At 35.5% G+C, this 27,597-nt stretch overlaps 1 protein-coding gene across 3 annotated transcripts in view; it reads left to right on the forward strand.

The window, feature by feature from the left end:
* TBC1D5 (TBC1 domain family member 5) overlaps positions 1-27,597 on the forward strand; it is a 287,567-nt gene that overhangs the window by 93,629 nt on the left and 166,341 nt on the right. For all 3 annotated transcript variants that reach the window (XM_027881829.1, XM_027881828.1, XM_027881830.1), the window contains one exon: positions 6,476-6,611. In XM_027881829.1, the coding sequence (XP_027737630.1) occupies positions 6,512-6,611 (100 nt within the window). In that variant the 5' untranslated portion in view covers positions 6,476-6,511. The remainder of the gene's footprint in view (positions 1-6,475; positions 6,612-27,597) is intronic.

The following is a 27,597-nucleotide window of genomic DNA, read 5'->3' on the forward strand; positions in this document are numbered from 1 at the left end:
ACTTTGCATGTTTAAGTACTGGTAAGACATGAAAGTTGTAGGGTTAAAACTGTAGACAGTGCTTTAAAGCTCCTATGATAATTGTTCTTAGGTATGTATTCCTTTACTGTGGCTCTCGAGACAACTATTTAATAGACAACATTTGAATAATACAAATGTGTGGTTGGTAAAAATGGATTAGGGTTTCAGGGTGGTACCAATGGGTGATAGTTAATATTGAATGACATGTATTAAGACAAATGCTTTTATATATAATTTATTTGGCATTGTAAATGCATTTATCTTGTGAGATACAGACTCCCTGTTGCCACATGAAGTATTCTGGAAAGGTTTGGAGTAAATAAATAATAAAACCACTTTGATATACAATCTAACAATATTAAATATTAAGACTTTCACATGATTGATTTTAATACTTAATTAACTTATTTAAAGTCCAATGTAACTCTGTTTTTGTATTAGAGATCAGACAGGCAGAAGTTAAAATGCAGGAAATGTTATTAAATGGGACAAAATTAATTGCATTTCATGATCATCAGACTCGCTGGCTGTTAACCTGTCCATCAGTGGCATGATCTTGTTTGTTTTGTTCTGGACCCCAGCTGATGTTAATGTTAATCTGCTCTACCATGTCAGACCATTTTTTATGTTTGCATCATTCTATTTTAATGATACATAATCTGATACATTTCATAAAAGAAAACAGACTTGCTTTATGCTATCCAAAGTTTGTCAAATTGTGCACTTTTCTTCTTAGTAAGTGTTCTTCCTTAGGAATGTTTCTTCAGTGGGTAGTAGCAACCTCTGGGAGTGGCTGAGTAGAAACCTTAGATAGTTTTGAGCTGCTCTGTGTGTGTGGGAGTGTTGCTTTGGTTTGGTGGGTTTTTTGGGGTGTTTTTCTTTTGGAGGTACTTGGACTAGTATCTTCTGTATTTAAATGGAGATGGTGGAAGTAAATGGAGAGCAGAAGATTTCAGTGCTATGAGATAGATGGTTCATGCAGCCTGAGTAAAAATAAGTCCTGGAACAAAGAAGAAAGCAGTCAGTATTACAGGTTGGAATAAATTTTTCGAAAATGCCTATTAATGAGTGCCTTAGTAAAAAATCCAGCTTGGAACAGACCAAATAGTCCTCATTTTCTGAAGTTCATGTTCAGGACTGTCTCCTACTCAGCCCTCTAGTCAAAAAAAGCATGCTTTTTCTTTTTTCTTTTCTTTTAATTCCTGGTTTAGGAGGAATATGTTAAGGCCCGGGAGATTTGAACAGTGTAAGAAAACTCAGGATCTGAAACTGTTTCTAGATTATTTGGAAGACATCTGCACTTCATTGCTTTAAGTAAACACAATGCATGTTTATTCTCCTAGTATTTAATTTCTTGTCTACTTTAAAATGTTTTCACATTCTGGAGAATCCTCACTTCTGTGTTCTAATATGCTTGATTACTTCATAAGCCGCAAATGAGGGGCAGAGTTGTGAACCCTCATAACATGATGCTGTCAAACTTAACAAAACATGCATAAGATCATTACCACATCAGACATTTGCTTTTAGTCAAGTCGTTTTAATCAATTTGACTTCATGGGGCAGCTAATTTATCACTTAGCTAAACAAGTATTTCCTCTACTTGTCATCAATTTAAGTAATTAAAATGGTAAACTTTGCTATATGGCATGAAATAAAGGCCCAAAGATAATTTGGAGAAGGTGGTTGATACAGTCTAATAGAATGAATGCAAAGTATTATTTAAATACTTTGGTACGCTTCAGTAGTTTTCAGAAATGTCATATTCTGGTAGCTTTGCTGGTGCTGATAGAAACTGATTTTTATTTTTAGCATATCCAAGATTAAACAGTGTTGTTCAGCTTCTTCCTCATAGTTAGTGGGGTCTCTTTTTCCTTTCTTTATGCATAAATGTTTTGCTTTTTTGCCTGGTTGTTTGGAGGTAAGAGAATGTCAGAGAGCAAGAGTGGGGCAAGTGCTGCAACCTGTGCAGTTCTTCAGCCCTCATTCTAAGTACCTCCTCAAGCCTACAAATCCTCTCCTTCCATTTTACTACTGGGGGAAGGGAAGAGAGGGGAAATATAAAAGCTTTGCCTAATTCTTTTTCACTTACTCAGTTACACCTTCAAAATATCCTTGGTAAGACTGATTATATTGTCTAATTTTGCCCAAACAACATGAATGCTCTTCACTTCTTAAACATTAATTTTGATTTTTGTGTGTGTGTGTTTTCTGCTTTGATTAAATCATTTTTTGAAGTCTGTGTAACAGTGGTGATTAAGGGAAATGTGTTCAGTGTTTTTAGGGCTTTTTAGTTGAAATAATTTAGTCTCTATTTTTGAAATAATGGTTTGTATCCATAAACTGCTCCTTTGAATACTGAATATCTGTATTCAGTGTCTGTGGCAAGTGAAGAGGTTAATGGATTCCTTATGACATGAAATAAGGTACAGTATTCATGTTCAACTGTGCTCTGTTTTGCTTATGAAATACTGATTTATCAACATTTTTGATATTAAGGTGATCTTACCACTTACTCTTGTGTTAGCGAGTAGTCTTACTGCTAAAAGAACTCTGCAAGTTTGTTTTTATTTTTAACTTTTCATCTTCTTACTGAACATTCATTACAATCAGTTTATTATATGAACATTTATTATAATCTTATTACAGATTACTCCACTGTTTTGTATAGTTCCGGTTATAGTGGCATACATTTACATTTGTGTATGTGGTTTTGGCATGTTTTGCCCAACTCTGGTCCAAAAGTGACTGGTGCTTTACTGGCAGTGCAGTTAATGTTAAAAGCATATCTCACTTAGACTTTCATCTTTGTCTTATATTTCTAGCTAGCTAGATATGATGCATATTAATAGCAGATCAACTATGATTGAGTTGAGGCTGTTGACCTTGGCAGGCTGATGAAGAAGTGACTCTCTTTTTGAATTTTTTAAATTTAATTTTTTTAAGCATTTCAAACTTACAGGTTTGTATGCAGGAAAAATGGCAATGCTGATGAAGTTATGACTGTGTAAGAAAGACTGATTTATGACTAGAGGTGGTAGAAATCATACAATGAGTTGGAGCAGCTAATAGGGGAGGCAAAATATTTTCAAACTTTTGGGTGAACAAACCTTCTCATATCTAAAAAAAGAAGCAGCCAACTTCCAAGCCAAGTACTCAGAACAAGAAAATTTCTCAGAGTTAGAATGGGTATGTGAAATCAGACTGTCTAATGCAACAAGTAGTTTCTCTCTGCTGTGTAAAAAGAGGTTATTAATAAGATAGATGTCAATAAACATCAGTTAAGTTCTTCCTAATGGAAACAGGTTGGTATTTCATCACCTATGGAATATGGAGGAGATCATGGGGAGAGGGGATGATGTGCTATAAGAAGGTATCTCCACAGAGCCCTTTTGGTGGAGTTCTCTGTTGGAGTCCATAAGCGTGTCTATCAAGGGATTTTTTTGAATCCCTTGAGAACAGGCATACTGGCAAGCTGCTTTCACTGAAAAGCAGACTGAATTCACTCCTTGAGTGTTGATCAGAGAGGAGCAGACCTGTAGTGCTGTCCTTGGTGAAGCATGAGGGCTCTCCCTGCTACTTAAGGACAGTAGCCAGACAGAGTTTATATGCCTGCCTTTTCCTCAGGCTCATGGGTGGATTAGTGTTTCTTCTAATTTCCCTAACTAGATAAATGTTTCATACCTAGCCTAAATTACTTTTTCATGTATATTAAAGAATAGTTGAACTCCCAGTGGTAGGAAGGGTGCCTGATGTTTAAGGTTTTTAGCCCTTTGTCTTTGGAGGTAAAAAAAAAAAAAAAAAAAAGTAAGAATAGCTAAAAGAGTCACTTTCAGCTTTCACTGATATGTTAGGATTAGCGAATGTCAACTCTTGTAATCCAATAATTGGATTTCAGATTTTTATAACATTTTTATTGTTTCACATTAAGAATAGTTTTAAATTGCATCTTATTTAATATGAACAATATGTTATAGGCCATTACAAATCAACCACAAACCTGTAAAGAATTAATCTGTCTGAGAGTAAGATCCCAAGTGTAATCATAATTGTTTAATAGTTCTCTTTGCTCTTTGTTAGAAGAGCAGAAAAGAATTTAAGTATAAAACTGTAAAGAAAATTGCTTGGGCTAAGGAGTGGCAAGACTAATAGGTAGTGATATTTTTTTTTAACACTAATCATATGTATCTGTAAACAAACACAAGTAACTGATTAAATCACTGTGAATATCAAAAGTAAATCTATTCAGCTCTTTAATACTGCTCTAACTGTCTGTAAAGTAAATTATGGTTCTTATAGGCTGTAAAGGTATGGCATTTGGGGAGTATTTAAAAAAAAGAGAAGGTGGATACAGAAGAGAAGAATATAGAAGGGCAAACTTACTAGGGCTAATTTGATACTGTATTACAGATGTAAGACAAAGTAAGTCTGCAGCATATTGTATCCTAACTAAGTGGCAGCTGCTAGAACTGCAGGGACTGGTAAGGCATTCTGTGCCTGGTTCTCAGTTTCAAAGGCACTTGGGGTTGTGCTTTGGTCAGATCATGTAGCAATGTCTGAAGGACCATAAAATTAAAAAGTTCAACTCGGGCAGCACACATCAAAATGAGCTTACCATTTTTGTGAAGACAGAATCAACAGATCAGTATAAAGATATTTACAGTGATATTAGCAAAAGGAACAAGAGCAGCAACTAAAATTCCAGAAAATTATTTCTGCAAAGTTGTTTTTTTGTGGGCTTGTTTTGGTTTGGTGTTGATTTTTTGTTTGTTTTTTTTTTTTTTTGGTTACCATGCATGCATTTTTCATTATTATAGTTTATAAATGACATAGGAAACACACAATGTGTATATGCATTCATAACACATTTTGTTGAACAATTTTGTGGTTTAGTGGTCTGTTCTACCATATGATTGTATGATTATAATAATCTGACATACAGGTATACCACTGCAAAAGTGTTAAGTCCTACCTTCCCTCAATTCCTGGCTACCAGTTCCCAAGATCTTAAGATGTTCTCCTCTAGCTAAAACGAAGTGAGGGATGATGGTACAATAGAGGCCCAACTAGGTTTGTTTATTATTTAGGGGTTTTTGGTTGCTTTTTTTCCCCACATAACTTACTAGAAAAATTAAGAAGATGAAGAGTATATAAAGCTAAAAAGGTCTTAAGAATCCAAGTCCCCCTTCATTTATTGACAGCAGACCAAAGGTATAAAGCAAATATGGTCAATGCCATGCCTTGTAACAACCAAAGGAAAAGCAAAATTGAAGTGATTTCAGATTTGGTAATATACCAGTCCTGAAAGTGTAGGTGCATACTTCTTTGTGTTTCTCTTTTTATATTTCTTTCTAAATATAATTTTATTGGTATTAGAAAGTTATGATACTTGTAAACAAAGCAGTTACAGTAAGTGACATTTAAAACTCATGTGGCAGTCATAGGTAGGTATTTAGTGTGACTGGTCAAATCAAACCTATTTACCTGGCTTAGTTTCTTTTTGCTGGAAGTTAATAAATTGCTGTACAGTGACTAAAATGCAGTCTTGACAAACGTACTCTTGCACTGTTAGTGTACTGGAAAGGTGGTTCCTCCTTACTGCTCTGATCATAACATCATCTGCTTTTACCCTTTTATTGTCATCCTCTTATTTGCTGCAGCCAATATTAACTTATAACTCTCCTCATGTGAACTTCTAACATAGTTCTTGTTCAGTTGCTTGATAGTGATGTGACTGCCATTCAGGAACCTGTGACAATTGATCCACATCACCTACTTCCTGAGGTTTCAGTTTTGTCCTTTCTCCCCTTTTGACCTTCATTTTTTGAAATAGCATATTTGTAAATATTTATCGAATAGTTGATTTTGTTTCTTCAAATGCTTCCTTAACACCGTCTTTTTAAAAAGCTACTATAAATCTTAATAAAATTAAAGTCACCTATTGTGCCATTCAGTATTATCCCATTCTCTCCTTACGTGTGTCTGTCTCTGTTATCTTATACTTGACTCATGATTACTGAAAAAGTAAGTGGTTAAAAGGAAGCTTTTCTGGGATTAGAGGTCTTGGGTCTGGACCCAAGAGTGATGATGATGGGTCTTACCTCAGTTTTGCTCTATAATCTTCATCATGCCCAAGAAGTAGCATCAGTTCTCTTTGGAATCAGATTAAAAGATGCACTGGGGAAGCTAGAAAAAGGAAGGAAAGAGACTCTTGCCATGCTTTACAGTCTGCCAAAGCCACACTTGGATTTTTACTTGCGGTATGATAGTGGGAAGTACTGTAACAATTTTTTTAGACTCCAGGTAATAAAATATTTTAGTGCAAACACTGTTGTTTTGCTGTTAGACAGCTAATGATGATGATACGCCCAGAAAATAAGGAAAAATCACTTGTGTGATTGAAAAATAGCTGAAGGAATACTGAAGTGTTTGTTTCTCGTTTTTTTTCCTCCAGATAAATACCCTTCAGTTGGAATTTACTATTGCCAATATGTATCATTCTGCATCTGAAACCAGTCACCCTTTGCAACCAGAGGAACAGGAGATAGGCATTGATCCCTTGCAGAGTTTTTTGAACAAGCCAGGGGAAGGTGAGTTTTGTATTTCTGTACTTTTTTGGACTTTATACTTAGAAACCTGGTATAAGTTTGTCATGATAACTGTACCTGTCATAATTTGTTTAATTCTCTGAATGGAGTTGAGTAGGGCAACTTAAAGAACATTTCAGAGAGTATGTGTAGAACATTCTGACAGTAATGAAAACCACAGAAAGTCAACTTTCAATTACAGACAGAAACATTAGCCAAATGTTTAATGCGCTGTCATCCTTTTTTAATCATAAACCAAACACTGACTTCAGCATAAGAATATTGAAATGCAGCATGGATTTATGTTACTTTCTCAAGCATGGGCTCTTATACTCCCTTGGTTTTAGGGATTTCTTTTGGTTTCTTTTTTTTTTTTTTTTTTAATTCTGCAACAAAGTTCAGTATGCCATTTTGGATGAGATGAAGCAAGTAAAAAACCTGATTTTTTGTTTAACTCAGCACCTATATTCTTATTTGAAAAAATACCTCAAAGTTGAGATATAATGAACATACTCTAAAGGTAGAAATTAGTATGTAACCTAAAGTAAATTAATTAATGCAGTATTTGGGAGACAGTAGTGAACAGTGAGAACAAACTGCTTGGATAATGCAATGCATGTCTGTGTTGCTCGTCTTTTCTACTTATATGCTAGTAGTGACAGTATAGTTGGTTCGAAGAAAGTGATAAGCTTAATGAGAAAGCTCGTCCTTGTCATGAAAACATTCCTCAAGTACTCAGTTATACACAGTGGCACCTTAACTACCTGTAATTTTCCAGTCATTGAACACATGTATCAGGAGGGCAAAATAAAAAATTTATTTTAAATTACAGAGTTGAAACAACTTTGTCACATTTTTTAAGTCCCTCACCCAGATGAACTACTCTGTGTGGGTGTATCTGTCTATAAATCTTCTGTTTACTAGTGCTTATTAAAAAGCTTTGTCAAGTTTTGCTCAGTCAGGTTTAGTACATCAGTTTAGAAGAAGCTGATGTTTTGCTTTAAAATATGCTGGTAAAACTTCATTGTCCCTTTGAGTTAATCTTTTCACTATTTCTTCATTGGTTTGTAAAGCTTTTTTCAATGTTAGAAAATGAGAATGAACATCGAGGGGAAAGTATTTTAAAACCTGACGATTAAATGAAATAGCTTTTCTAGGTCAGTGTTTCTTTTCTATTATGCTTGACATCTTAACGATATGGAGCCATTTTAGTCTGATAAACTAAATGTATTTTTGTAAATATTTTTAGAAACTTGAAAATAATCTTTTGTAATAACCTAAAATAATAAGTTGGAAAACCAGCTTGCTTCTAATCTACCCCAGTCAGGAGAAAGATAAGCATTTTCTCCTGATTTCTATTTTCCTTAAAAAAAATATTGGCAATTCTCTCAACTCTGTTACAAGAAAAAAACAAGATTTTCACTCTGTTAAAAAACCACTGTAAATTAATTTTACCCTTTATTGTGCCCAGAAGCAATTAGTTACCTTGACTGAAAAGGTTTCTCATTTTTATCCCAACCTTAACATTTCTATGACATACAAAGTTATTAGGATTGAATTGATGTTTAAAAGTGCCATTAATTCATTTACCCCAAATGTTCATTAACAATGTAAATGTATGCTGATGTTCTATGAGACAAGGAAGTGACTAATGACTCTTCGCACTAACAACACTTAAAATGAATAGAAACTTTAGATAGCTAATCTTGAAGTAATCAAGACCCTCATTCAGCTTGGCATCTCTGTATGCTCTAAAACAGCTGTCAACTGTTAAAAATATATACACAACACACACATACGCACATGCAAAGATAAAGATATGTAAATACATGGTTCCCCAAGTCATAAAGGTTACCAACTATGGTACATTTTTTATGTTCTATCTATGTAAATATTTTATATAAAGCATCCATTTCATCTTCATAGGCTTTTTTGCTGTGAAACACATAGTGCATTTTAATTTGAAACTTTATATATCCAGAATAAGTCTCTGAAGTTTTAATGTTTCATTTTAAGTAAAGCATATGCTTAGTTGGTGTTAGGTCTTTAGGCATCAAAGTATACAGTCGTTCTGTTTGTGCAGTCTGTCCATCGTTGTCTTCACAAAAGTATTTCAAGACAGGGTTTTTCAATGCAGCCTCAAGTTTCAGGCATGATACAGAATCAACTTGGTGTAAATCTGTATATAAGTGTTTTATATCATGGATCACAGAAATACAGTGGGGATGTGGTCTATCAGAGGTGTTCTGTGCAATACTGTGGAATATCAGGACATCTGAATTGGTTTTTTGAAGCCGTGCTAGATGCTTAAATATTATCTTGGAAGAAAAGCGATAGAAGCTTTCACTGAGATGAGGTGATTAGAAAAAAAACATGGCACTGATAAGGGTACCGAAAATAAATATTTAATTACAGAGCAAGTGACATTTGTTGATCTTCATGAAGTATTGTATTTTTAGTATGTGCAACTGATACCAAAACTTAATGGAAAACCAGGAGATGTCACGTCCAGCTGGAGTTCTGAAATTCTCTCTCAGTTTTCATAAAATGAAAGAAATCTCAGAAATATATGGACTGCCCTTATGTATAGCTGTTTGGAAAACTGCATGCATAAGCTACTTTTTGCTCATTTGCTGTCAGCTTGAAAGGATATATTGTGTGGTATTCCAGAAATATGTTGGTTGAGTCTTAGTAATACACAGTGCTTTTATTAAAAACTCAGTGAATGGATAGGGAGAAAACGTGGGGGTTTTGGGGACAGGGCTGTTAGTACAATGGAGAGCACATAAAATTCAAAGTATTCTTGTGATTTTGGAGAAGTGGCCTGAGAAGAGTAAGACATGGTTCACTAGGAACAGCTGCAAAGATTAATGTTGCGGATGTCAGGCAGGAGTCACTTACCTAGCTGAACAAATGAAAGTAGATCATTACAGATGAGGTAAGTGTCATTTGGAGAAAGATCTGGGCATTTGTAGCTCTCCAAATTTTGTGGAACTGATGAACTTTGAATCCTGAGTTATGATGAGTTGTGAGAATGTGCTTGTTTATAAGTTTAAAAAATTCAGGATAAACCATTAACTGTAGAGATCTTTTTTCTGTCCCTTTAAAATACTCAAAAAAACCCAGTTCATATAGTATTTTAGTCCTTTTTCTGTTGATTGATTTGGCTTATTAATTGTCCTGTTATTTTCTTTGTGTCATGATTTTTTTTCAAGATGCAAAATATTTACATTGCATATACACTTATATATGCTTTTTTAAATACCATTTTAAAATAGTTAAGAAATAGATAAGAAATTGATGACAGGGATTCTCACTTTTGCAATCTGATATTTCAGATCTGATATTTAAGAAATTTTAATTTTGGATTGTTTCTTGTGGATCTGGTTGTATTTTAATTTAGGTTCACATACGTATTTGTGCATTATTATGTTTCCTTTTGACTATAGTAAGTTGATGACATCTACGAATCCTCACGGTATTATTCACTTGGTTCTAACAATGTTTTTGAGTGTTCCCTTTTAAAACAGAGATTGATCTCAGGGAAGCTGATGAATCTTAGCTCACTTTGTCTCCAGCAGAGACTTTATAAGCCTTAAATTTATGAAATTTCAGAAACTTTATTCTTGTACTTCTCCTTGTGTACTGCATCTGACAAACTGTTTTGGTCATCCCCAAATGCTTGAGGTTTATATTGCATTGAAATGGGATAACTAACTAGGTTAACTGTTTCTGAGCTGCCGTAAATTTTTACTCTTAAGTTACAGTGTTTGCCACATTCTGACACAAGTTTTGAAGAGCATAGTAGGTAGTATTCCCATTTCATTGATGTAATGAGAAAGTTGATCCTCTAAGGACAGACTTGAACAATGCATTTAATACTCTTCAATTTAATTTGCTCAATATCACAATTAATACAATTAAGGTCACTTGAAATGAAACTATTAACGAATTGGGTAATTTACTTTAACAATGTCAGTGTGTTCTCACAATTACATTTGCTTTAATTAGTGTACAAGCTATTATTTAATAGCATACTTCACATAGAAAAATGTAATGTGTTCTTTGTTCTTAATAGAAGAAAAGGGGAAACCTTTTTAATGGGTCTGAGTGGTTTGGATTTGGAGTTTGGGGGGATATATTTCATGTCTAAAGGCTATAGTTGGTGGTGAGGACAGAGAAGGCTGATGTAGCTGGAAGGACAAAGATAATGACTGGAGTGTATGACTGAAATTAATCCAGCTGAGACAGATAAGTTGCCCAGCTCATACTTACTTACCATTGCATCCCTCCTGATTCTGAAGACTGGCATAAAAAAATACGAAATTATAAGAGAACATTCATATTTCCGTTGTGACCATATTCTGTGTGTTTCCGTTGCTTGTCTTTGGACAATTATGCTTTCCACTGTTAACCTCCTAATCCTGATCACTACAAAGTATTTCCATGGAGAACTATCCCTCAGGTGGAATTCAAGATACTTGGTTTATATTGGTGTCATACAAGAAACATGTAAAAAACAGAGGGGAATGAAGTAATAAAGTAAATGCTGTCATCTCTGGACCTAACCAGATAATGATAGCATATTATTTGTGCAATCAAATAATTTCCCCAAATCTTAAGTGTAATTCACATGGGACTGTTTTGGTTGTGGGTACATCCTTTCACATTCATTCCAGAGTTAAGTGAATTTTTGCTCTCAGCAAATTGTATTATCTCCTAATTAGTCCATAGCTATTCAGTGCTATGAGTTGGGTTTTTTTGCCCTTATAACCCCTTTCACTCAGGGAGGCAACGCTAATGCAGATTGCCCTGTATGGTGTTTATTTGTTTCTTTTTTTAGAGATAATTTAATTTAAAAGAGACAGCCACAGAGGTCTGCATCTCTCTGTGTGAGAAGTACTTTCCTAGGTAAAAGCAATTGAGAATGCAAATATAGTGAGTTCTTGAAGCCTTATTATTTTCTTATCAAATATGTTTCGATAGGGTATTGTATGACGTCATGTGTGTCATACAATGTGTGTTCTTTCATTTTCTCTCCAGGGAGCAACATGTACATGAAGTATAGCACTGTGTTTTAAAGAGTCCTTTTAAATATGCATGCTACTTTGTGTTTTCATTAAAAGGCAAGATTGGAACAGAGAACCTCTCTGTATTACATTGGAACAGAACATGCTGAGGGTTGTGATTGTTCCTAATGTCTTTGGGATTCCACGGAATGGTTTACACCAGGCCCTGAGAATGTCCTGTGTCCTTCATTTGTGAGTTTTACCCTTCAGCCAGAAATCTTCAGTGTGCCCCACCAGCACAGTTCTTGCTAGTGACCCTGTTCAAAACTTTTGTGCTTCTCTCCCAGGGCTTGGTTTATCCATTTAAGGCACAGGTATGCTAGAGGAGAAAGGGCTGTCTTCAGTCTGTTTCGCTACATATTGGATGAATAAAAGCAACAATGGTTTTTACATCTTCAAATGCCATATGCTAACGTAGCAAGCATTTTAATATTCATTTATTAATAATAACTGCTTTTAGGCTTGCTTTTAATTGAGCTGCGACAGGATTGTAGTGACAAGGCTATTGGAGCAGCGCAGTATGTCTTGAACTAACTCAGGCTGTCACTAGCTCCTTCCCAACAACTCTTCATTTTTCTTTTTTCTGTATTAGACATTTTTATTTAGAGATCAGTTAAAAGAAAAGCTATGCAAGTTTAAAAATGCATATACTTAATACAGGGTAAGTTGAAAAATAGTCATCACACAGTACGATTTTTACTTGAAACACTGTATTTGTACAGGTGTTGACATGCTCTTAGAAATTTGCCAGTTGTGGGCTCCTTTTTTTTAGTGCCTTACTGTAAATTCATATTTAGAAACACGCAGGAATATTTTTAATTACTTCAGCTGTAGGAGCAAATGTGAGTAGCTGACATGGCCTTGTGGACTACCAGCTGCTAGAGTTGGATTTTCCTCTCTAGAGGATCTGGAAGATCCACTTTTGGTGGTTTTGGTTTTGTTTTGTTGGGGTTTTTTAATTTTTTTAATTAAGTTTGGGTTTGGTTTTTCGGTGGCTTCACTTGAGTTGCACATTATATTAATTCCAGTTTAGAGGTTATTCTGTGACATGGGTAACTGGTCCAAACGTCATATAGGGAAATGACCTTCAGTGGTTGATACGGCAGATACTGGAGAAGACCCTTTGGACAGCTGTGTCTGTCTATAAAATGGTTCCAAACCCCCTGCCATGGGCAGAGATGCCACCCACTAGACCAGGTTGCTCAGGACCCTATCCAGCCTGACCTTGAACACTTCCAGGGATGGTGCATCCACAGCTTCTCTGGGCATCCACAACTTCTCTTGATCTAAGTGAAATCAAAAGTGTTGTTTTGAAAGTTTCACTCTAAATCATTATATGAAAACAAGACCATTTTCACTAATGACACTGGCACACTACTGTAGTTCAGTCATCTCACCTGGGAGTGTCCAGTTCTTTCCAGATACAGCCCTGCCTGAATACTGGCATAAATCACTTGTCAGCCTCATTTCATTCTTTAATAACTGCTTGTGACTCTACTTTGGGAAAGGCTGATTTGAGCATTTCTTTTTCTTTTCCTAGCTTTTCCTAAATCTTTGTTAAAGGTCAGATAGTTGACTCTCATCTTGCTTTCTAGTATACCTGTAGCATAATACCTGTAGTATAAAAGGAAAGGATGCAAGTTGAATGAAAAGGAGGTTTGTGTGGGGGTTTTTTTGTGTGTGTGGTTTTTTTTTTTTTTGCTAAGAGGAGCTCACGATACCAAAAAGAAATTTCCATTTTAACTATAGTAACCTACTGAACAACAAAATTAAAACAGAAGAACCTTTTTTAATACGACCTCTGTAAAAGTAATTAAGAGTGTGTTAAAACTAGTTCATTATAAGAAGTTATACAGAAGCTAACAATGAGAATGGAATCATTCGTTTGAATATTTTACTCAGACTTTATGCAAAAATATAATGCGAAGGTTACTACCCGTAAACACCTCACATATTAAGTGTTTCCAGACAATAATCAAATTATGTTAAATGGCTATATCTCCTACATATGGAAAAGGCAGATTCTCTTAATTTAAAAAAATTGAACTGCACACGTTTGATTGTACTTGTGTATGTATAATAAAAGACTAGTAAATCAGAATTCTCGCTGAAGCCAGCGTGATTGGTACAGGATCATAATTAAATGTCTAGGTTCACTTCTGTCATGACGTACAGAAGATTGTAATTTACCAAGCAGTGTGTGAATTGTGTGCAGCTAGCTCATGTTACAGACCTCTGTATCTGAGATTAAATGTATGTTAAAACATTATTAAAGGGTTTAACTGTCACAAATTTGATTGTATTAGAAATTGATTGCTCTATATAACAGAAATATGTCAGCACAGATGGGATCTTTCTTTCATGTATGTGAACATTTATAAGATCTGGAATTCCTTATTTTAAAAAGGGAAGGGTTTAATCTACTTTCACTTAAATGATACTGCAGTGCTTCAGTTTTAGGCTTCTGATTGACTAATAAGCCTTATTCTTTAGCCTTCACGTTAACCAGGGTACCCCCTGTCCTTGTCCTCTTTGGACGTGCAAAACTAAGAGATGTGGAAGGGGGGAGAGAAATAAAGTACTATCGTATTTATTTTAAGTGGTAAGAAATTGTCTGGTAAGATGTGTATTAGTTGTTGACAATCTGGCTTTTTAACAAAGAAAAATAGGCCTATGCTTAGGTTGCCACTGCTACAACTGAAACAGCTGATACTTTAATGAACAACACACTGAGGGCCATCCAGGACATAAGGCAAATTAAGCAGGTTACAAACTGCATATCTTCTGTTTAGGTATAGGAGATCTCCCCAGCTCTGACAATTAGCTCCACTGATCAGGCAAGCAGACAGACAGAAACAGAAGGAGGCCATTTGTATCAATTTGAGGAACAGAACTAGTAATGAAGTAAAATATCCGTACCAGGTAGTTTCACCTCTGCTTTGGAACAGATATTTCTAACTGCTGGTTTCGACTTTGCAATAGCAAATAAATAAATAAATATGTGATGCTTAACAAAAGCTTATTTTCTGTTGTTTACAAATTGAGAGCAAAGAAATAGTAATACATCTAACCTAGAGAGTTTTTTTAAAAGGAGAAAACATTTCCTGGACATACAAGCAAATATAAATCTTGGTAACCTGACAGCTTTGTTTAAATGTTGAATTTGAGTTTCCTTTCATGAAAATCTTTTCAAAGTACAGCAATTCAGCTGTGAAAACCTGAATACATTAATGATGACAAAGAACCTCTGGAATGAGCCAACATTTGTTTTTGTTCTTTTACAACGTTTCCTGATGAATTGCACATACAAAAGTGTTGGAGGTTATTTTAATTTTCTTTTCTTACTTTGATAATAAATGTCTCCACTGTTTACCTTTTTGGTTAAGGTACCTTATTATTACTAATCAGCTTTAATTATTTATAGCAAAATGACTGTGAAAGATGTTTCTTTGATGTCAAAAAAGTCAGGGACCTGATCCTGATCCTATTAAAATTAATGGCTAGGTTCCAATTGACTGTAAAGGTAACAAGCCTGAGTGCCCTTATTGTCTAAGGTAGGCAGTCATTTAGCCCAGGGTACTGAATTGTGGTTAGTTGGAATGCCTGATTTGGGAGAGCTCAGATTTCAAGCATTTAAGTGTCAAGATTTGGCCACACAAAGGCAGAGTGCGTATAACTGACTTTTAGAAGTCCCAGTCTTCATTTTGCTCATGAGATACATAATAATTAAAAAAAGGCTAAATATACAGGATAATGGGAGAACACCTTTCTCTCCTAACAAAACTGAATGCAAAAATGGGTGCGGTGAGAGAAATATGGGTAATCGTTCTGCTTTTTTCTCTCTTCCACAGTCAACAAAATAGCAAAATAAGTCTAAGCAATACAGGATAAGGACCATCATGTTTCAAATGCATGTGTGCAAGCTGGTGTTTAAATCCTATTTTCTATAAGTGAGCTATCACTGGGTTTTGGTTTTGACTATTTTAAGCTTGAGATTTATGTGGATGTACATAGACACATTTTATGACAAGATTTAACACTTCTGTTAGATCTAGAGTATCTTTTAGTTATTCATAAATATCCCTGTTGGTTTTTTTATTCATGTTAGATGTTTAGATCACTGCATCAATAATCATGTGACTATAATGTTCCAACAGCAGTACAAATGACACAAAAGGGTATAGCAAATGAGACTTATTTTCATTAGTTGTAACAATCACACAAGCTTATGATGCAATTTGTGCTCCATGGCTTAAACTGCTTAAAAAGGGAAGCAGGACTTGCTTGGGATGTTTGGTTTGCATCTATGTGCTTACCTCATCCTTTTAGAAGGTCTCATATACCAAAGAAGTGATGAAATTAATTCTCATAACTGCCATGGACTATACGTTCTCATGCTAAAAAGAAATTTGAAGCTAATGAAATTATATGCCTCGTTCATACAAGAGGTCTGTAGCAGGGCCTGGAACTTGACCCACATCGTTCAAGGTGCAGGACACTGCTTCAGTGATGATGGCCATCCTTCAACTCTTTCTTTCTTGCAGCCAGTTTTTGTGAGGCAAGTAGCTGATTAACTAAAAGAAGGGTAACTTTGGTGCAGAACACATGCACACAACGTTTTCATGTTTTATGTACAAACTTAAATATATCAGCATATATCAGCTTAGAAATTTCAACTAAAAATATTTTTGGTAATGGAAATGAAAAGTTACTTCAGAAGACATAAGTCATTGTCACCTTTTCTATTATGAGTAAAGATAACTGTTTTGAATTTGTTAAATTATTCCCTAAACTTTGGTAAATGGTGGCTCAGTACAGATATATATGGGTGTTACTATTAAAATGTGATTTTGGCTGCAAGTCTAAGGAATACTACTCCAGCTTAATGAACTAATTGCTGATTTATTTGTGGATATTTATTTCACTGTTTTATGTATTAGCATTGCCAGGTCCTGTCTGAATAAGAGGGAAAATACTTCTTAGAAAAGTTTTTCAAAGTAAGCCCTACAGTGCTGTGGTTTAGTTGATGTGGTAGTGTTTGGTCAAAGGCTGGGCTTGGTGATCTTTGAAGTCTTTTACAACTTTAATGATAAATTCTGTCTATCTTAATTGTGTACAAACAGCTGGCAGTGAAATGCTTTTGCTTGGATACTAAAGTGATAAACAATAATACATAAACTCTGGGATAGGAAGACTATGCTCAAATTTTTTAACAAATTCTGTTCAGTTTAGCGCAACTGAGACCATATAACCAAAATACTAGCAAGTAGCCTGTATGATAAATTTCTCCACTAAAATTTTGATATCCCATTACAAATTATTATTCTTGATCTTTCTAGAAGTTCAAAGGCACAAACTTCATCCAGATAAAGCTTTTATGGTGGTGATAATTCTTCTGAGAAATTAGATTTGTAATGGAATCAATGATTTAACCTTAGGAAAAATGAACTGTATAGTGTTTCAGTACTAAGTGCAGTTGAAGGGGTAGTTCATTTAATATATGTGAAAATAAGTTTGCAATTATGTGATAATGTTTTGAGCTCCATTTTAAAGGGGTACATTTTTTATATGTTAGTTGTAATTTTGGAATACACTGTTGTTGTTTTGTTTCTTACAATTTGAAATATTTAAAGTGTGGAGCAATTAAACATAAATCTGACCATTACTGGGCATTTCTACTTTGCACTCAGATAAATTCTCATCAAATTTGATTTGCTGACTGGTGGCCAGAACAGATGTTATCTTAATGGAGGAGAGAAGCATATGGAGCCACAGGGCCACCTCCAAAATTCTGTGACCCAGTATTGGTTCATTGTTTCTCAAAGTACAAAAGAAAATACTTCTTTGAAAAGTGTGCAAAGCTCCATTCTGAATTACAGCTAGGTTACCACAACGTTACTGGCTGAGTAAGACTGAGATTTTATTGCCAGAAAAAGTGTAGCATTAATTGTTGCTATTCTAAAAAAAAAAAAAAAAAATTATCCTGGCAGACAAGGCTGTGTCTTTTGCTTATTTGAATTTGAAAGAAAGGAGGGCTGTAAATCAGAGCTTACATTGTGGAAAACTCTGTCTCTGTTTGGGGATTCTTGTGACAATAGCTGGTGAAAACTCCTGTTTGAGAAGTTCTGGAATTGACATTTTTCTGCAGAATTAAATTTAATGTATTTTATAAAATTATATTTATGATGAACACGTGGCAGTTAAAGTTGTGGCATCTACAGGAACTGAAGTTACACCCTTGTAACTGTGCCATTGAAATAACTAATTGTTCGAGTGAAGAATTTTAGGTTTTTTTAAGAAATGGTTTGGAACATATGCGTTTCAGAAGCAAACTTCTGATTTGGAAAATACCATGTAAACACAGTATTAAGGGCTCCTTTGCACTTTTCAAAAGAGCATATAAAACCTAGATTAAATTGTCTCTTTCTCATGTATTTAATTTTTACAGGAAAAAAGATATTTTATTTTTGTAAAAGCAACTCTAAATGAAAACCACTGATTTAATTCTGGACATGAAAAATATCCTGAGCAGCAACTTGGAAACTTTTGAACAAAACTAAGTGTTTTCGTTTTTTAATCAATACATAAAGATGCATTTAGGTTGAACATTGTCTAAACTGTGACAATCTCTTAAATACAGAAGTCAAATACTTCTGATTTTTTTGGTGAAGTTGAAATTAATTGTCAATTGACAGTTACTTTTGATAAATGTATTATAAATTATAATAACTGCATTAAAACAATTCTGAATATTAAGATAGGAAGTAGTAACGCCTGAAAATCCTAGAGTAAATTATGTGTACAGTGGTAATTTTCTGTTAGCCTAATATAAGGAGCAGCTTACACTGTGGATCCTACAGCGTGGGTACTTACTGTAATAGTGTCAAGTCTATGCTGCAAGAGAGTAGAAGTGAGCAGTTACTTTGTGATTCCCTCGTGCTATAATCAAGTTGGGGAAAAAAGCGTGATTATTAAGCAGTCTTAATAATTAGATATCTTTAAGGTAATTTAAACCTTTGAAGATTACTTGAAGTGTTGGAAGACCAGCATGGGTCTTTGTGAAACGAGCAGAATTGTAGAAGTACCATGTTCAGCCTCCTGCTAGTGCCGTTTCTGGCTTGCCACCAAGAAACAGCCATTAATGGTCCAACCCAGGCTATTGCAGTGAAGTTTGTACGCCTCATAATTATTCCCCTGTTTAGGCCATTACTTTGACCATCAAATGGTTTTCTGTTTATAAATTGAGACACCACTTTGCATCAAAGATGATAAGTCAGTCTGGGGACTTAACTTATTTAGTTCTCATTTATCAATTGCTCCAAAGTCTCTATCTAGTTTCAGTTTTCATGAAGTTAAGGCAAAGAACAATGTGAGGGTTTTGGACTGAGTCTGATTATTTTTCCTTTTGCAAACCGTATGCCAGTGGTCAAAAGGCCTATGCTGTGGCTGGTTAAAGCAAAATAACACCTATAAAAGGTCCCAGTCTTAGAAATATGTGCTAATTTCAGGCCAAAATTCTTCTCCTTTGGTGTTTACGAATAGCACTTTTCAAACTTTGCCTAGAGGTAGGGAGGAGTTCTTCCAAAATAAGATGTTGAAGCAAAATGACTATAAAAACATGTAATCTTCCATTTTACTGTATTTCTTCTTCTGAATAAGTAATGCTCTAATAAAAATTAAAGAGCAAGTTGCGTTTTGAAGATCAGGTCATCGTAATTCATTGACATTAGGCCACATAACTGAATAATGTCTTACTTCAGTGAAATACATCAAATGAGATCAACAATTATGACTCATAAACATGCCTCGCAGGCATAAAACAGCAGGGAATTAGCATGTGAGGCTGATAAATATGCATGTAAATAAGCTCCCAAAGGAATAACATGGGTTTGATTGATAGGTTTAGAATTGGAACATATGTAAACCCCTTTATTCCTCATTCTGGTGTAGCTAAGTAAAGATGCGTTTTACTTGTTAAAAGTTTCAATAACTTTGTAAATCTTAATGCCACATCTGCTTTTGTGTGTGCAGGCACGTGTGAGTGTCACTTGAGAGATTGATTGAATTATCTACAGGGTAGATGCCCTCACACCAAGATTGTAGTGTTTGCGGATGTACGTTGGAGTGGTTGTGTACGTGCATGAGTGTGTGCATGTATTTGGGCACGGCGTGTTAGGGGGTGTTGAGCAAAAGATTATTTTGGGGGTTTACAGATTTTAAAGTTTGATTCTGTAGTAGGAAACTGAGCTGTGGTATAGTATATTTATTTTTGCAAATACATTTTGCATTGAAGTTAATTACTATTTATATTATAGAAAGTCCCACAAGTGCTACTACATTTAAGAGTCTGGCAGTGATTCTTTATAAACTTCCATTTTTGCTGGCATCTTACAGCTTGAGCTCTTATCTGCAACTTCAAAGTACCTATCACAGCAGTATCTCTCTGTTGATCAGCACAAGTGTTTATGCTGTGCAGAGATTTACATCCCTATTGTTAGAAAAGTATAACATATATTGTGTTTATAAAACATTAATACTTTGCCAAATACAGACCAATTGGTTGCCATTGTCATGTGGCCCGATGTACATCTGCTTTATTACCATTCCCTGCTATTAGGCAATAAAAACTTTTCCAACTGATGCACACTTACTGATGTTGCATCAAGCTGTAATTATGCTAAAGTGATCTTAGACCAGTGGCAGGCAAGATGCAAAAACATTTTCAATAGTATGAAGTGTGTATTGACTGTAGATTGTGGTTCTGGGCAGTTTATAGCTAAAACAGCCATTCAGAGCACTTGGAGATGGGGCTCGTGTCAGAGATCACAGTTGTTCACATGTGAAAATCTCAATTCTGTAATACCTACCTTTCACTTTGAGGTACCTTTCTGTGGAAATAAAGCTTCGACAAAATTACTTCCTTCTGTTTAGATTTATAGAGTAGCAGAGAATATATTTTCCAGTTAAGATCCGTAAATTCAGGAGCTGCCGCCTATTTCTGAGAGCCAGCTCTTTTTGCTGCTGAAAAATAAATAAACTTGTAGCACTTAGAGACATCGCATCAAATCTCACGTGGCTTCTCCTGAAGCAATTTATAGCTTCCTTGTATAATTTGTATAGAAATGTTAAGTTGATCCCCACTCCAACACCATCAACTGCTTAACCCAGAGTGTAACAGCCTGTGACACCAAGAAAAAGCGAACCCTTTACACAGACTAGGGGAGGGCATTTTTCCTAACAGAGCTGAATAAGCAGATTGCTATCAGGAACTCTGATGGACCATGTTTCTAGCTGCATAGCACTGTCCTTTTTCACAGAGGATGCCTAGATATCTCTTGAGCCAACAGAAATAGAAAATAAACCACTTTTTTTTTTTTTTTTTTTTTTTCCCTGACAATGTGCCTCTTTTTACACTCAGGGCCATGACAGGTTGTCACTCAGTTTCAACTCCCCACAAGGAGTGTCCTTGAATGGTTCGAGAGAAGCCAGAAAATTGTTGTTAAGTGGTTTTTTTTCATTCACCTCTAGAATTTTCCACATTTTCTCCAACATGTGTGAAGCCACTGGGAAATATGGTTAAATGAGTTAAGCAGACATCACCCATCTGTGCATCTCGGGGAAAATAAAAACAGTGCTGTCCCTCCGAGAGCTTTCTTGGTACATAACCAAAATCGGAAGAACAACCACGCTCTAAAGCTAAACCTATGCAAGGCTCTTGCAGGAAAAAACGGAGGAGCACTTTGAAGAAACTGCTGCTTCTGGCTTACCACAGTCTTGCCTTTGCAGAACGTAAGGTGGTCCTATCACCTGTGCTTCTTCCAAATGCCTGAAGGCTACTGGATGTGACTGCACATCATACTTGCTTCAGACAGGGTTAAAACCCTGCGTACAGCCTCAGCTCTGAATTTCAGTCCCCTCACAAGCCAAAACAATCACATTGCAGCTTCCCCCTTGTTTGAATAGAAGTTGTATCATTTTAGATAGAAGGCATTGCAAGAACCCCACTTTTGCTCAGTTCTTGGATTTACCCTTTAATATTGTTCATTGCCGCCCTTTCTACTACTCAAGTGATTTGTAATTTGTATCTCTCAAACGGTTCCCACTTGGATTTCTCATGCACTGAGAAGTCAGATGCCTGACATTACTGTGTAAAGTTAAGTGCTTGGGGTTAATGAGTGGCATTAAATTTTATGAGGTCATGTCCAGTAGATGTTAAAAGAAGCTTAAGGGAACTTTATCACTGATAGAAATTAACAGTTGGCACAAAAGAATGCCTGAGGGAGCTCAGTTCTAAGCAAAAATAAAATAGTTGGTATAAAAACTAAAATATAGAGTGATTGTGATTAATGTAAACATTTCTGTTAGGTAATTGGTTACTTGCTGCAGTAAAAGAAATGAGACCTCACAGTTTCAAAGGAAAGAATATTATTGTATTTAGAAAGCAATTAATGTTTCTAGTCAAATAAAAAAAAATCTACATCACGTACAGTATTTATATTCTTTCACTAAACATATAACCTTTGGGGCTATATTTATCAAATAGTCAAGTCTCCACTTACTTACATTAGTTTTTTCTTTGGGCAATATGTGTTCTCCCTAGTGGAGTATGTTATTTTGTTTCATTAAACCTTTATTTCTACTCACATGCACTGCTTATATTACAGACCAAATGAGTAAATTCTGTGTACTTAAGTCATCTAAGGTTTATGTTTTGGGGTGACTGATGGATGGCATGAAAATTCTGTTTCAAAAAGAAAATGGCTACATTAACTTATGGATAGATTTGTTTTGCATAATTATGTGGGGAACCATTCAGTAATTACACTAGTATTCACATGCTGTAATTTTCATCGTCTTTATTCACTGTCATCCCAATGAGAGGAAACGGAAACCTTGTTCAGATGTATATAATCTTTCTTGCTCTGTCTTACAACCTGCAGTCATAGCATATAGCCCTTTTTCAAATAATGCTTTTGCTTGAGTAAGACAGCTATTGTCTTGCACGCAGATTGTTTTCTTTTTGGCTAAAAGATGTTGGACATTTTCTGTCTTAAAGAACTGGGGTAACTGTTGAGAAAAATTGACTACTACTAAACATTTTTCCCATTATTGTGTAAACTAAATATTCAGCCTTTTGGAAAACTTCCATATAACTGTTAGGCATAAGAAAAAATCTAGTCGTGCTTGTCTCATTTGAATTTTCGAAGTCGCGTATTTCTTACATCTTCAAGTGCTTTGTACTTACATCCTCAGTTCCATTATGAAGTGCCACCAGGGATTGACACTACTCATCCTCTGCACAGGAGGGCAAGGGTGGAGATCAGAAATCTGTCCCATGATGGATTACATACTTTTTTGCAGAAATGTTTTGTGGAGAATTTCTTTCTCAGTGTCTACAACAAGAGCAATCGTTGTTTGACAAACCACCCTGCACTGTAGTAAATAGAAGTGTTTTGTCATTCTTGCTGTCAATTTGATATATTTTTATATTCTGATGTTACCTGTGGACTTTCATCTCTTAGACATCTAGAGTTTACTGCTAATGCATATATGCCTTTGCTCTTCAGATTTTTCTAGATCTGTCACTCACAATGTGAGTCTACTTTTGCACCAGTGAAGTACACAGTTGGTACTCTCCAAATTGACTAAAGGTTGATTTACAAGAATTTTGATTAAAATCTAGTGTTTTCATTATGCTTTGGCATAGTTTGATTTGGCAGCTTAAAAGCCCTAGCTCAGTACTTCTTTTATACTGTTTGGTGACATGTTTTTTTCTTTGGGTAAATTAATAGAAAATGTAGGGTACTGCTTCGTTTCATGTTCTCTCAGTTACAGATCTACTGGATGTACAATGTATTCCAAGAATTAGCAGTCTTAATAAGACAGCATCAGACTAGGAGTCCAGGGCTTTCCAGCTTCATTGTATAAAACCAAGCTAGGCAGCTTTTAAGCTGAGGTGTCCCTTCCTGGTGCTGGTTTCTTCTGTATAGTTAATTTGATTAGGATAAGGGCTGTTCTCTTGGCGTCAGGAACACCCTTCCAGTATTGAGTATATGAGTCTTTGTGACAGTATTGGTTGTCTTCAGGTTTCGGGGGTTTTTTTCTCTGATGTCTTGCTCACATTCGCCAGGTATTGGTACTGCCATCAGGCAACATGATTATTTCATTTTTTTAACAGTATATTTCTGAATTGTCTTACCTTTAGACTCTGCTGCTTTTGAAACATCTCTCAAATTTTACCCAGATAACTTTAAATGTTACCCTGAAACTAAGATGCTTTTTCAAAACTATTCACATAATCAATGTTAAGGAATGAAAAAATGTGCTTTCTGTTGTGTTCTGAATGATGGATGAAGGAAGTAAAAATCACATGCACTTCTAGTATGCTGTGTTCATAGTTAAAGCACTTTGTTTATGCACTTCTAATATGTTGTGTTCATAGTTAAATAAGCCATTGTTTATCTCTCTACTTTTTTTTGGTGTGTGAAATTCTGCTAAAAAGTGTTACTGAGTTACATTATTAAAAATGTATTTATGCAATAGATGTAAGCAGGATCCTATTTCTAATTTAATAGATTACCCTTCAATTTATATTAGTGTAAATTCAAAATAGCCTTTTAGACCTACAGATCTGGCTGCTTCCAGCAGTGCTAAGAGGAATTGTGGTAGGGAAGCAGGAGGCTGCAGCTGGAAAGAGGTGGCAGAGCTGAGCTGGGGTGACGGGGATGCTGTGGGTGCCCAAGTGCCTCTCCCTGACCCTGGACATTTTAGTAACTGTCTGCTTCCCACGTTGCTTCTCATGGGACTTTCTTCATCTGTTACTGTGAGCTTTTAACACTGTAGCATTTAAGGAGAATCCAGGCATTGTCCAGTCTTACATCTCAGTGACAACTTCATAGCTTGAAGTTTCTCATCTCCCTCCTCTGCCTCTGAGCCAAACCCCGCAGTTCTGCTGGTGTCTCTCTCAGCAGGTAGTGCCAGCCCTTCCACTGAATGACAAGCAACTCCACTGCCATTTCGTTTTCTTAGGCCAGAATTTCTGTATTTCCATTTATTCTTTTATTCATTTATTATTCCAAAATTCTTTTATTCTTTCAGGTTGCCTCCTAGCCATAAATGCTGTTTGTTTTCCCATTCCAGACAAGCAAGTAGCTAGTGACGCATGTGTCACCACAGTAGCCACGTGGGTGCTCTGATTTCAGGCTGTCCCTCTTTGCATGCATATGCTGGGCAAAGTAAAGTGGTATGATTTTCACAGTGTTCCTAAATACATTTACACTCAAGAAAGAAGATCCTAAAAGTACATTTTGCTTTCAGAAGCCTTTGACATCCATCAGTAGTGTTATAAGTCATCAGCCTTACTGATGTAAGTAAGCTGCAGTAGCATCCTTTGATAAGTAACAACAAAGAAATAAAGCAGAATTGCCCCTGCTCTTTTTAAGCCCAACCCTGGTTATCATGAGACCACCTCCCCAACTTAAGGAGTTGAGGCTCTTTATCACTACCACATGGCTCTCTGGCCAGGCTGGCCTTTCTCCTGGAAAACCTGTTATTCTCAGTTGAAGATCAGCTCACTGCTTGTTGAAAAGGCAATTCTGTTTCAATAAAAGAGCACCTAATCCTTTCTCGTTCATCTTCTATTATCATTTAATATTGGCTAAACAACACAGTGTTAGAAAACTCCTGCTCAGTCTCTTTTGGTTCTCTTTTTTTTTTTTTTTCCCTAGAATCAATGAATATGCTTTACTGCTTTTGAATATGAAAATCAGACTATACATACATATTATTTATCATCCCAAACAGAAAGGTTGCATCTATCTGTAAGATACAAATGTGGTTAAAATTAGTATGTAATTGCAGTAAGTTAAAGGACAGTAGTAACCTTCAAACATATAAAGAGATGGTATGTTTTTCTTATTGTCAGTGTAAATGGTCTCTGGAGACCACCTTTTTACAGTGATTGTGCATGTCTAAGATGAAGCAAATCTGCATGACCAGTGCTATCTCAGGAGGATGCTGAGTCATTAACTCATGTTTATTGCCTTTTGCCATCTTTAGATTATTGCAATTTATAGCTCAAAGGCCTTTTAGGCTGTTTATAAGTTAAAATTAGCTAAATTCTTCTGGATGCAAGTGATAAGTCACTCGGCATTTGTATATCATCAGGGTGTAAGTTCCTAGCAATGATGCCAGGCGGCTTCTAAGATTTTTTTTTTTCTTTCTGTGCAAGGTCTAATTGTGCTACTTGTCCCTAGTTACACTGAAGGTAATTTGTGATTTTGTAAAGTGTGTCTGCTCTGAAAGGATTTACTGAAGTTAGAGATGATATTATTTATTAGGTATACAGCTTCCACTTCAATCAGATTACATTAAAATGTCTGTATCTTGTGCTGGAGTCTTTTAGCCACATTTGCTGATGACCTAGGTTATACATATGTGCTGATGTTTAGGTTGTACATGATAAATGATCAGCCAGGTTATGTAGCAGATACAGGCCGTAGTACTGAGCTTATGAGCAGAAGTGCACAGAATATACTATGGGCCAAAGACTGTTGCACTGGGAGAAATAACTGAAAAAAAAGTTAGAAGAACCACATTTTAGCTTGTCCTGTGGATTCTTTGTTTTACCATTCTTATTGCTGCTGGTTGCAAATTCAATCCAGGCATTACTGGACTAAATGTGTATTGACTTCAGTGAGCCACATTTGCTTATATAAGCTAGTATGGGGTGGTTCCCATTAAATGGGAAGTCAGACTATTTTTCCATGTATGTGCATTTTCCAAAGTGTTTAAATCACTATTTGCATTACAGTTAAACTTGGTCTTTCCATCATGCTCACAGATATTATATTAAAATTCAACTGGATGTAAATTATTTGAGATTTTGGTAACTTGCAATCACCTGAGAATTCTTCTGAAGTATTTCTGTGAATTACTTCAGTGCTATTAGAGTGAAATTCCTTATTCTGTGTATTGGTTTTAGTTTAGAGTACAGTGCATAGCTCAGTGTATTTTGGTAAATGCAGAGGCTTCAACAGGAAAAGAAAAAATATAAATAAGTCCCTTGAATATACTTATTGTTGAATTTATTTTAAATTGAGCTGCATGGGACTACGTTCCCTAAACACTGATGCTATGTTCTAATTTCAGAATCAGTCATCTAGACCTTTGTATAGCTTTTCCTGTCCACACTTTTTCACACATACGTTTTACTTGAGGAACAGTGGCACGTTAATTTACAGACTAACTTAATGACAAGGTTGGTGTTTAGATTTGTGAACACTCAGAAGCAGTTTCACTTAAAATGGAAACCCTCTTATTTTTATGTGTCTTGATTTAAACGGACGTGCATAGACAAAATTGTTTCAAACAGATTTTGCCTGGAGAATACGCAGAGTTTACTCATATATGCGTATACACATATGCAATTGTGATTTTATATGCAAGGATCATAGAAGATGCCACTTGATTGTCATAAATCAGCAGTCCAAAAGACACCAGAATTGACTGGGTTTGAGCAACATGCAGTACAAGATATTCTTATTATCTCCAGAAGTTTTTGTTCCTAAGTGCAAACCAATGTGCCTGCCTATCAAATTGTTCAAACAGCTTTCCGCAGGGCTAAAACAGGCTTTGATTTTGCACCTCGGTTCCAGCGTTCTTTACCTACTTCCAGATGTGACCAGCTTTCACTATTGCAAGATTTGCATCTCTATGGGTACTGTATTGCCTTTTACAATTGTGTTCCTTTAATAACTCAAATAAGTTTAACGGGAAAAGACACTGTTGATGACGATTATATTTTTTCATGTCAATATTGAAGGATAAACAAAATATTTAAGCCTCTGTAAGACTTTTGTACTTCAAATGGCAAGTTCATTAGTTCATCTTACACTTCATTATCTGCATATAGCACTAAT

Source organism: Empidonax traillii, unplaced genomic scaffold (genome assembly GCF_003031625.1).
Source record: "Empidonax traillii isolate 1590-97213 ecotype Southwest subspecies unplaced genomic scaffold, ASM303162v1 scaffold96:size1206935, whole genome shotgun sequence".
Classification (NCBI taxonomy): domain Eukaryota; kingdom Metazoa; phylum Chordata; class Aves; order Passeriformes; family Tyrannidae; genus Empidonax; species Empidonax traillii.